The 12060-nt window shown below is 43.3% G+C and overlaps 1 protein-coding gene across 4 annotated transcripts in view; it reads left to right on the top strand.

Annotated features, from left to right (window-relative positions):
* Positions 1-12060, top strand: part of Tom1l2 (target of myb1 like 2 membrane trafficking protein) — a 135644-nt gene that overhangs the window by 64817 nt on the left and 58767 nt on the right. For all 4 annotated transcript variants that reach the window (XM_090349409.1, XM_090349408.1, XM_090349407.1 and 1 more), the window contains exon 2: positions 11260-11344. In XM_090349409.1, coding sequence (XP_090205535.1) covers positions 11260-11344 — 85 coding nt within the window. The remainder of the gene's footprint in view (positions 1-11259; positions 11345-12060) is intronic.

Here is a 12060-nt window from a genome sequence, read left to right as displayed (position 1 = left end):
CTGCTCTGGCTGGCATCCAACCATGATCCTCAGATCTCAACCTCTTCAATAGCTAAGATTAAAGGCATGAGCTATCAGCACCCAGCTATTTGATTGACTTTTTGAGACAGAGTGTCATTACATAGCCCAAAGTAGCCTCCAAAGGTTTTTATCCTGCCTCAGACTTGTAGGTCTTTGTAGGGATTATAGCATATGCCATCATTTCTGGCAAGGTCAACTTCTTGAAGAAACAAATGCTTGTTCCACTCAGCCTCAGGTTTAAATGGGGGAACTAAGATGTACTCAAAAGCTAGTAAGGGAAGAGGAACCACTCCGAACAAAGAGTTGTCTAGAGAGCTACATGGCTGTGTAGGACTGCTTTCAAGTGTTGTAGTACAATAAAGGGCATCTTGGAGGGTGTTATCCAGGAAGCTCTGATAAGGACATGGGGGGCTATAGTGAGGGTCCCTTAAATCAAAGGTGACTTCCTCAGGCTTCAGAATCATCTACATCCCCATGTACTTCTTGCCTTAACCTCCAGCAAATACCCTACTTTTTTTTGTCAGTCCCAAGCTTAAGCTCAGGGCCTGAGTACTGTCCTTGGTCTTTCTCAAGGCCAGAGCTCTACCGCTTGAGCCTCAGCACGACTTCCGGCCTTTTTTTTCTATGTAGTACCAAGGAATCGAACCCGGGTCTTCGTGCATGCTAGGCAAGCACTCTACCACTAGGCCAAACTCCCAGCCCTACCCTACTTTTCTATGGAATGAGGACACTAATGGGTCTTTTTTTCTAGCTTTGTGTACTCTCATGGTGTGTGATGAAAATGTATGTAGGCCCAAGGCTGCTTTATCACTTCTATTCAACAATGAATTAGAAAATCGAGACCTGCATATACAATATAGTGAGAGCCCTACCTCAAAATGAAAAAACAAGCTGGGCACCTATGGCTCATGCCTATAATCCTCATGCCTGAGGATTGCCATTCAAAGCCATTCTAGGCATGAAAGTCTGTGAGACTCTTATTGCCAGTTAACCACCAGAAAACTGGAAGTGGTGCTGTGGTTCAAGTGGTAGAATGCTAGCCTTGAGTGGAAGAGCTCAGGGACAGCGCCCAGCCCAGAGTTAAAGTCCCATGACTTATTTTAAAAAAGAAAGAAAAGAAAAGAAAAAAAAGAAACAAAAAAGAAACAAAGTGAACAAGAAATAAAGTAAATAACATAATCAATATAAATATTTATAACATATATATTTAATTTCTTTCTATATAATTATTTAATTTCTATATTATAGATACAAATTCTACATATATGTGTATATGTCTGCATATATATATATATTTATATATATATATATGGAATGGAATTAAAGGCAATACCTAAGTAGAGAGATACTGTGCTCATGGAGGGGAATACTTAATATTGTTAAGAAGGTGTTGGTGCTCAATGTGTCCTATAGATACAATGTAATCCCAATCAGAATCCCACTAGCATTTATTTCAGAAATAGAAAATAGAAAATTTCATCTTAAAATTTACATGAAATCTCAAAGGACCCCAAATAGCTAAAAGCAACCCTGAAAAAGAATGAAGTTAGAAGCTGGATATAGGTGGCTCATACCTGTAATCTAGTTACTCAGGAGTCTGAGATCTCAGGATCATAGTTCAAAGCCAGCATAGGTAGGAAAGTCTGTGAGACTCTTATCTCCAATTAACTACCCTAAAATCAGAAGTAGAGTTCTGGCTCAATGTAGAAGAATGCTAGCCTTGAGCAAAAAAGCTCAAGGGCAGTATGTAGGCTGAGTTCAAGTCCCATGACTACCACCACTACCAACAATTACAACAAATAAAATGAAGTTGGACCATTCACAGTTCCTAATTTTAATATTTGCTACAAAAATAATCAAAACAGTATGGTACAGACATAATGGACTAAAACGGGGACCCCAGAAATTATGTATTTATTTGTCTATTTCAGCAAGGTTGCCAAGATCATTTGCTGGGGAAACAGTGATGTTTTGCCAAGCAGTACTGAGAAAACTGGATATCCATATTGCAATAATGAAATTGGGTATATATATATATATATATATTGGTATATATAATGAAATTATACTATATACAAAAGTATCCCCAAAGTGTCCAAGGTCCTAAACAAAATAAAAGTCTTAGATGAAAATATTCATAACATTGGTTTTAGCAAGGATTTCTTGGGTACGACACCAAAAGTAAAAGCAACAAAAGAAAAAAATTCACAGTAAGGAATTCACCAAAATTTAAAACTTTTGTATATCAAAGGACACTATAGACAGGTGCCAATACTCATACCTGTAATCCTAACAACTCAGGAGGTTGAGATTAGAGGGTCATGGTTTGAAGCCAGCTTGGGCAGGCAAAACTCTTATGTTCAGTTGACCAGTAAAAATGCCTCAAATGGTAGAGCACCAGCCTTAAGCACAAAAGGTCAGAGATAGCACCCAGACTTTGAAGAACAGTACCAAAACAAAACAGAAGAATAAAACAGGTTACTGGGGCCTGGAGTTTGGCATAGTGGTAGAGTGCTTGCCTAGCATGCAAAAAGACCTGGGTTCGATTCCTCTGTGCCACATACATAGAAAAAGCAGGAAGTGGTGCTGTAGCTTAAGTGGCAGAGTTTTATCCTTGAGAAAGCCCAAGGACTATGCTCAGGCCCTGAGTTCAAGCCCCAGGACTGGCAAAAAAACAAACAAACAGGTTACTATCAGGAGAATAAAATGACACCCTACAGAATGGGAGAAAAAATATGCAAAAGCATATATTGGATAAGAGAATACCTAGAATAAGTAAAGAAGTCCGATAGCTCAACAACAAAACTACCCATGTAAAAATGGGCAAAGCACTCCAAAGAAAATGTACAAATGGCCAATAAATTATGTTCAATATCACTAGTCATTAGAGAATGCAGATTTATACCTCAGTGAGATACTACTTCACATCTGATAGATTAAAATCTCATAACTGAATTGGTAGTACCAATATTTGATCTCAGGGTCTTCTGTCCTGAAAGCCTGGGGATTTGTACAATATTTCCCTACCTGCTAGCAAAACCTGAGCTCAGATGTGAAGCTGATCACTAATAGGATATCTGAAATTACTCCATCTTAATTCATGGGAGGGCTCCCATCACCACCATTTTAACAAAAGCTTAATGCAACTCACACATCCACAGATAGCTGAATGATAAATAATATCTGTATAAGCTGGAAGTGTCTCTATTCTACTGGATGGGGCTATGGAGAAATGACACTTGCTTTTTACATAACACTACAACTCACACATGCAAACAAAAGCTGTACTTATAGGCAGTTGACAGCATACCAAGAATATGGCTATTGCTCAAAACATTTGCACAGCAGCCTTCAGTTCATATTACAAAGACTCATTGTTTTAATTAACAGTCTTATTTTCCCCCCCAAAAGACGTAATCTATTCATATCTTTTTTACCTTCTTCAATTATCACACTTGGTGCCCATAGACCTTTGGTCACCATGACGCCTTGACAAAGCAACATTTTTGGTTTTTAGTACTGAGGTTTGAATCAGGGTCTCCTGCTTGTCTAGACGGTTGCTCTACCACTCGAGCCATACTCAAGTCATATTCTGTCACCTGATAAGCACAGTGCATGGTACTAGACTGTGGTGGCAGGGCCTGGGAAGGCTTTTGCAACTTGGGGAAGTCTTAAGCAGAGGCCTCAGAAAGAAGATACAGAGGCAGTACTGGATCCTTGTCGTAAGAGCTAGATGGGCCATAGAGACTCTCTGCCCTACACTGCCTTGCCCTGTGCCACCTATCTAATGCATATTGAAAAAGAGTCTGAGTCACAAGGCTAGGAAAGCAGTGAGCCTGGGCCAGGCCTCTCAGGGTAGCTGAGGGGGTAAGTGGTAAGGCTAGAGAGGATGGGAATGATGCTAACGCTCAGGAAGAGTGGAACCAGTCAATTTGGGCTAGAGAAGGGAAACAGGGCAGAGGCTCCTTGAAATTTGAGGCTGAAAAGCACAGGTTATCCTCTGGGACAGCAAAGTGCTCTATTGACTCAGGGTTTTCCCTAGAGGCAGGCTGAACAGTTGGTCCCAACCTGAAATGATCCATGCCTCCTGTCTCCTGTCCTTCCTGCCACATCAGCTATCTCTGAATGCTCCTCCTTCAAGGTTGTCCCTTCCCAGAACTAGGGTCACACATAGTAGGAACTTGTCTGTGGCCAGCAACCCAGTAACCACAGGGAGAGGCTCCTTCTGAAGCAAGAGCCCTGTCACTTACAACCTTTTTTTTCCCCTTCCAAGCCAGCAACAGGGAGGCTAGCTGGTCAGGGGCCCACCCAGTGCTAGTCATCACCCCTTTCACAGAACTCGGGCTATGACATACTGAGATTGCTCTTCCGTAGAGCCACAAGAGACACAGACTTGGGAGGCTTAATAGAGGAAATATTAAATCAATGAAACCTCATTTCCAAGTTCGGTTTCACAGCAGAATCCATTAACCTTATATTCACCCTCTCCCTTCCTCTAATAATACCAGCAAGGGGTTTAAAGGCATGATAACTTATCCTCAGGGTCAGCTCGTTCTATTCAATTACTAGGATTTTGAATTTTCAAGCTAAAAGACATAGACTCATTTTGATTATAAGGAGCCAACCTAAAAAGAACACTTCCTTCTTTTCACTTTGCTGAAAATGCCACACAAACGGAACCATGGGTATTTGGCTCTGCTGAAACAGAGGAGGGAAGCAAGGCTGACAAAGTAGCTCAAATCAATTCTTATTTTTCTCTTCATAAAGGAATTCCTAGCAAATGGGAACAAAGTTGTATCTGATTGCCCCTGGAACTGAGGCCACTCGTTGTTGGCTCCCTCACTCAGTCTAGTCCCCGGGCCAGAGGAAAGCAAAGTTCAATCTCATTTCTTTTGTCACGTAAATTATCAAATGCTAAAATGAAATCTAGTACAACAGCAGAAACACAGTGCTCCAGGGAGCAACGGGGCAAGTCATTTCTAGCTGGAGCTCTGGGATGGATAAAGATTAAGACAACAGTGACCCTGGTTACAAAATGCCAGTGGCCAGGGGCTAGGCAGGATATGGCAGTCAGATATACCTCCCATCAAACCTCAGTGCAAGTGTGCCTTATCATCTTGCCCTGGCACTCTCTCCATTCAAAAAAGGTCATTGCCTGCCTGATATGGGACCCAGGCCAGGATGTTCTGAAGCCTTGACCTGACCACAGTGATAGTACTCTCTAGAACCCAGTTTTCTTCTCCACCTATCCCTCCCATGCAATCTGAAACCTCAGTCAGGCCTGTTGGCAGGGAGCCTCACAATCTGCTGATAGTGGGCTTTGTTTTTTGGGGTGTGTGTGTGTATGTTTGTATGCATATGTGTGTTCATGTGCATGTGCACACACATTCGAGTGCCTGCCTGCCTGCTTGTCTGCTAGTCTACCACTTGAGCCACAGCTCCACTTCCAGCTTTTTTCGTTGTTGAGATAAGAGTCTCAGGAACTTTCCTGATCAGGCTGGCTTCAAACTGTGATCCTCATATCTCAGCCTTCTGAGTAGCTAGGAGTATAGGTGTGAGCCACTGGCACCCAGCTAGTGGTGGTTTCTTGGCTGCTGTATATATACTTCACTGTTAAATATAGTGATTTCAGAAGCAGCCAGCACCAGAAGACAAAAAGAGGCTGGCATAGATTTTGCATTCAGTAGCATCCTTTTGGTGAGAATAAAGAAGAAAGCAACCAAATTATCTACCTCCCCAATAATCGAGTGTGGATAGGAGCCCAGAGATACCAGCACAAAAGAATAGCATTGAGCGTGCTTTGTGCCAGGTATGGAGAAAGAGGAAAAACGGACTTCAATGGGTAGAAAGTTCGTTGGACAATATTCCAAGTAATATGAAATAAACCTTCTGGGTTATTGTCTGCTAGTGAAGTGGCATTGGCCTCTATGAAGCAGGTGGAGAGAAAAATCAATCCCAACATTCTTCAGTCAAACATTATTGCCTCTTGCTTCAAATTCCTGACATGCTTTGTGAATGCTAATTGCAGATGCTCCCCTTCCTCTGGAACAAGAAGAAAATGAATTTCAACTGCTTTATAGGATATCCTTTTCTCTTTCCCTCCCTCTCCCTCCCTCTCTCCCCCACTTCTCTTCCTTCCTTTGTGTGTGTTACTGCGGAATTTGGGTCCGCTCCTACCACTGGAGCCATACTTTTTAGCTGGTGTTACAGATATTACACCCAACTTTTAGAATACCCTTTTCCATACCTGCTATCTCACCTCCCTTAACAGGAAGATAATAGGGCCAAATGAAGGTTCACAAAAAATATCATCTGAGCAGCCTGCAGACTTCCTCAAGGCAGCTCTTTCGAGGCAAAGCAGAACTACATAACCCAATGCCATTTACTCGAGATTGAAAGGAACCTTCTAAGCGTCAAGCATCTCCCTTGTTGCTGAGGAGAGAGAGATGACTGCCTTCAGGGGTCAGTGTAATGGATGAGGCAGGCAGTCAGGCATGAGGCAGTCCAGCCTGGACCCTAACAGGGTAGCCACAGCACTCTGGGTACTTTGATGTCTGTACTGTTGTACCAGGGAGCTACAGAGGACAAAAATGCCACCCTATCACACTATGACAGATTCCGAGCATAAAGAATGATGAGACAAGGCAGAGAGAACCAGCCAGAAACTATACACTACCAGAGAAAACTATTGAGTCTCTCTCACTGCCCAGCTAGAGAAAGCTTCAGGAAAAGGTGTGATGCAAAACTGTGAGTGTGCTGGACACTGATGGCTCACATCTGTAATCCTAGGTACTCAAGAGGCTGAGATCTGAGGATCACAATTGAAGCCAGCTTGAGTAGGAAAGTCCCTAAGACACCCCCCCCCCCCAAGCCAACTACCAAAAGAGCCAAAAGTAGAGCTGTGGCTCGAGTGATAGAACACTAGCCTTGAGCAAAAAAGGCTCAGGGACAGTGCCCAGGTCCTAAGTTCAATCCCTAGAACTGATATACAAAAACAATAGCTGAATGCCTGGGTAGCCCCATACAAATCAAATCCAAACCTTTGGGGCATGTCTGGTGCTGGTGTGTTTTCTGAGAGATGCTAATTTAGAGGAAGGAGTGCTGCCATGGCCCTTCATCAGATCACAGGTGTGCTGCACAGCTGCCCGGTGCTAACTACTGGGAACATAATGGAAGAGAAGGCAGGATGGACCTAGTCCCTGCCGTCATGGTACTCACAACCCAGAGAAGGGAGGAAGCCATGTGATTCTGGATCTGGTTCTGATCCTGAGCTCTTGGACTCTTCCCTTTTCTTTAGGCCTGAAGTCTTCTGTCCAATGAGGCAACAGACCTGAAAGATCTCTAATCCTTATCTGACTCCTCCTTCTAATCCAACAGTTCCTCACCTATGTCTACCCTCCCCCTCCATCCTCCCTCTCTCCCTGCCTCCTTTCTCCCCTTCTCCCTCCCTCCTACCTCTTTCCCTTTCTTCCTTCCTTTTTTCCTTCCTTCCTTCCTTGATTTTTTTTTTTTTTTGCCAGTCCTGGGCTTGAGCTCAGCGCCTGAGCACTGTCCTTGGACTTTCTCAAGACTAGAGCTCTACCACTTGAGCCACAGCACCACTTCTGTTTTTTTTTCTATGTATGTGGTGCCGAGGAATCGAACCCAGGTCTTCATGCATGCGAAGCAAGCATTCTACCACTAGGCCAAACTCCCGGCCCCTTCCTTTGATTTCTTTAAAATGGTAAAATGAACATAATGTAAAATTTACCATCTCAACTCTTGTTAAGTGTGCAGAGCTATAAAGTATATCCACACTGTGTGCAGTCCTACCCACCATCCCTTCCCAGAACCCTTTCATGTTCCCAAACTGAGGCTTTGTACTCAGCACTGACCCCACCCCACTGTTCTACTTTCTGACTATGAGCTTTACTACCCTAGGTACCTCATAGGATCGGAATCACATATGTTTATTCTTTTATGCTTTGATGATCTCAGCATAATGTCCTTAAGATTCAACCATATAGCATGTGTCAGAATTTCCTTTCTTCGTAAGGCTAAATACTATCCCTATTTTGCTTTTACCTTTAACTGGGCGTGGGAGGACAATTGGATGCTTCCTATCTTTCAGCTTATGAATAGTTTGGCTGTGAACATGACTACCCAGGTATCTCTTTGAGACCCTGCTTTCTATTACTGTTGTTGTTATTGGTGGTTCTGTGGTCTTAACTCAGGGTTTCTCCGCTTGCTAAAGCAGGTGCTCTACCACTTGGAGCCTGCATCCCTAAGCTCTGTTTTCCAGATAGGGTCTCCAGTTTTTGTGAGGGACTGATCTTACACCTTGATCTGCTTACTACTTGTATAGCTTGTATTTCAGGCATATAATACCATGTCCAGCTTATTTGTTGAGATGGAGTCTTGCTAACTTTTTTTTTTGCCAGTCCTAGGACTTGAACTCAGGGCCTGAGCCCGATCCTTAGGTTTTCTCAAGGCTAGAGCTGTACTATTTGAGCCATTGAGCCACAGCATCACTTCTGGCTTTTTCTATGTATGTGATACTGAGGAATCAAACCCAGGTCTTCCTGCATGCTAGGCAAGCACTGTGTCAATAGGCCAAACTCCCAGCCCCATCTTGCTAACTTTTTAACTTGGGTTTGCTTAACCCTCTGTCCTTTCAATCTCTATCTCCTGAGTGGTTGGGATTATAAACCTATGTCATATAATGTCATATACCTGGCTCCTTAATACTTTTGCATATATATTCAGAAGTAGAATTCCTGGATCTTATAGTAATTTGGGGGGGTAGTGGGGGACAGTCTGGGAGCTTGAACTCTGGGCCTGGCCCTTGCCCCTGAGCTCTTCTGCTCAAGGCTACTGCCCTATCCCTGGAGCCACAGCCCCACTTCCCATTTTCTAGTGGTTAATTGGAGATAAGAGTCTCATGTTCTTTAGTGCCCAGGATGGCTTTGAACTGTGATCCTCATATCTTAGCCTCCTGAATAGCTGAGTAGCTAGGATTACAGCCACCACACCCGGCTTGTCATTCCATTTATGGATTTTTTCCTTTTGTTGTCTGTGCTTTTGGTGTTATATCCATTAAATCATTGCCGAATCAACTGTCATGAAGCTTTTCCCTTCTTTCTCTTCTAAGAGTTTTACTGAGCTGGGCCCATGGTCTATAATCCTAGAATCGTGGTTCAAAGTCAGTCTGGGCACAAAAGTCTGTGAGACCCTTTTGTCCAATTAACCACCAGAAAATCAGAAGTGGTGATGTGCCTCATGGGGTAGGGCGATAGCCTTGAACTGAAGAGCTCAGGGACAGTACCTAGGCCCAGAGTTCAAGTCCCACAACTGACTAAAAAAAAATAGTTTTACTGACACACACACACACACACACACACACACACGATCTTTTTTGTGGGTCATGGGTCTTGAACTCTGGGCCTGACCAAGGCTACCACCCTACCCCTTGAGCCATAGCTCAACTTCCCATTTTCTAGTGATTAATTGGAAATAAGAGTCTCATGTTCTTTAGTGCTCAGGCTTTGAACTGCAGTCCTCAGATCTCAGCCTTCTGAGAAGCTAGGATTACAGGCATGAGCCACTGTGCCTTGCTTGTTGTTTATATTTTCAATTTATTTGGAGTTAATTTTTATATACAGTGTAAGATAAGGGTTTATCTTTAGTCTTTTGTATGTGGACATCCAGTTTTTCAGCACCATTTGTTGAAAGGATTGTTCTTTCCACCCTTGAATGGTCAAAGGTTGTCCTGTAGATAAAATAAAGCAATGCATACAAAGCAACTAATACCATGTGATAAATCAGCTTTCTGTCACTGTGACAAATGCCTCAGATAAAACATAAGCATTCACCCAGACACTGGTGGCTCATGCCTATAATCCTAGCTACTCAGGAGACTGCGATTTGAGGACTGCAGTTCAAAGCCAGCACTGGCAGGAAAGTCTGTGAGACTCTTGTCCCCAGTATACTACCAAAAACGCCCAAAGTAGAGCTGTGGCTCAAGTAGTACAAGCTACCCTTGAGCACAAAAGCTCAGGGATAGTGCCCTAAGTTCAAGCCCCAGGACTGGCAAAACAAAAACAAAAACCAACAAAAACACACAACATAAACATTTTGTAAGGAAGAAAAGTGGGGTGTTTTTTTTGTTGTTGTTTTGGTTCATAGTTTCAGTACAAGGTCAGCTGGCTCATTTGGTGGGAAGCACATGGTGGGGTAAAGCTGCTCACCTCATGGAGACCAGGAAGCAAAACCAGTGAGAGGAGGGGGCCAGGGTCCCCTTCACGGTCACATCTCCAGTGATCTAACTTCCTTCCACAAAGCTTTACCTCCCAAAGGTTCTACCACTGCCCAATAGAACCACAGGATGATGCCAGGCATGGTGGCTCATGCCTATAATCCTAACTACTCAGGAGGCTGATATCTGAGGATCAAGGTTCAAAACTTGCCCAGGGATCAAGGTTCAAAACTACCCAGGTACTAACGTCACTGAGACTCTTATCTCCAATTAACCACCAAAAAATTGGAAGTGGTCCTGTGGCTCAAGGGGACCGCAGCCTTGAGCTGAAGAGCTCAGGGACAAAGCCCAGGGCCAGAGTTTAAGTCCCATGACCGACCAAAAAAAAAAAAAAATCACACAGGATGGCAACCAACCAAGTCCGTTTAAGATCCAAGCCATAATACCACACTTCTAGTGACCTATGGAATGATGCTTCCTTCTGCTTCCTTTTTTTTTCCTGAGATAAGTTTTTAACTGTGGCAGTTGATTTTTAATAACTCTAATAAGCAAAAATCTATAGATAACTGTGTTCTGAGCTACATTCTTAGTGTTTTATATAAATTAACCCATTTGATTTTCTAACCATTCAGTGGAGTAAATACTATAGTTTTTACTAGGTTTGAAACCTATAGGTTAATGGCCTTATGTCACACAAATAGTAAGTGGTAGAGCCTGTATTCAAACGCACAATCTTTGGGCTCCAATGGCTCCGGCCTATTGTTAGCTTTTTGGCCTAGATTTCCGAGAATGGAGACCGTGTTATGACATTGCCCCTCCTGGGCGCAGCACTCTTCCTGAGTGTTCTCTTGGGAAAGTAGCACGCCTAGATTAACTCTGATGCATGGCCATGGCTGGCACAGGATGTGATGGTTCTAATCTCTTCCCATTTCCCATTGTGGCAGGAAATTTCCTTATTCTGTTCCAGGAGAAATGTCAACAAGGTTTTCTCTCTGATTTTACAGAAAAGGCAACAGATGGCTCCCTGCAGAGTGAAGACTGGACATTGAACATGGAGATCTGTGACATCATCAATGAGACAGAAGAAGGGTATGTTCCCACCGGGGAAGCTTCTCAGTTATTAGGAATCTCTCAAAGTCTGTCAGGACTCAGGGGTGGTGGGTTTGGCTTTCTGTTATGTTTTTAGTCTGTTTATATTGGCATTTAATATGTTTTTTCTTGACCATCTCTCTCCCTCTTTCTCAATGGTAGTGATAGCCTCTTGGAATCACAAGTGGAAAGGAAGCAGCTTCATTACCTGGTGTTTGGTGGCCATTTGTCTCTATAGCCAAATCATCCAATCCCTACTCTTCCTGGGCCCCTATTTCTACTTGGTAAACATGATACTCTGTGCCCCAGAAGTCAGAGGTGCTACCATGCACAAGGAAGGGAGGTCCAGGCAGGAAGTGAGAAAGAGCATAGTTCAGAGCTGTTGAGTGTTTCTGGCATGGGCAGATTTAACCCTGGGCTTCCCTCTTGCATTCCTGCACTACTGGACCCATTCTTGCTGTTACTGTCACCTGTGTCCTCTTTTTTGTTTTGTAGCTCCACTCTGTTGTTAGCCCCCTGTCAATACCATAAATATGGTTATTTATTGTCACCATGCCTTTTCAAACCCATAGCGACAGGTTGGGGCCAGTGCAGCCCTGGGCTTGCATCCTGGCACTATCATTCCCTAGCCTCCATCATATAGGAACCAGCAAATTACTCAATCTCTGAAGGTCCTTCTTTCATTCAAAAGATGTTTGTGAAATGAGTGCCTGTGA

This window comes from Megascapheus bottae, chromosome 17 (assembly GCF_031878675.1).
Source record: "Megascapheus bottae isolate mThoBot1 chromosome 17, mThoBot2.hap1, whole genome shotgun sequence".
Taxonomy (NCBI): Eukaryota; Metazoa; Chordata; class Mammalia; order Rodentia; family Geomyidae; genus Megascapheus; species Megascapheus bottae.
Note: the sequence above shows the minus strand (reverse complement) of the source record. Positions and strands in the feature narration are given on the sequence as shown.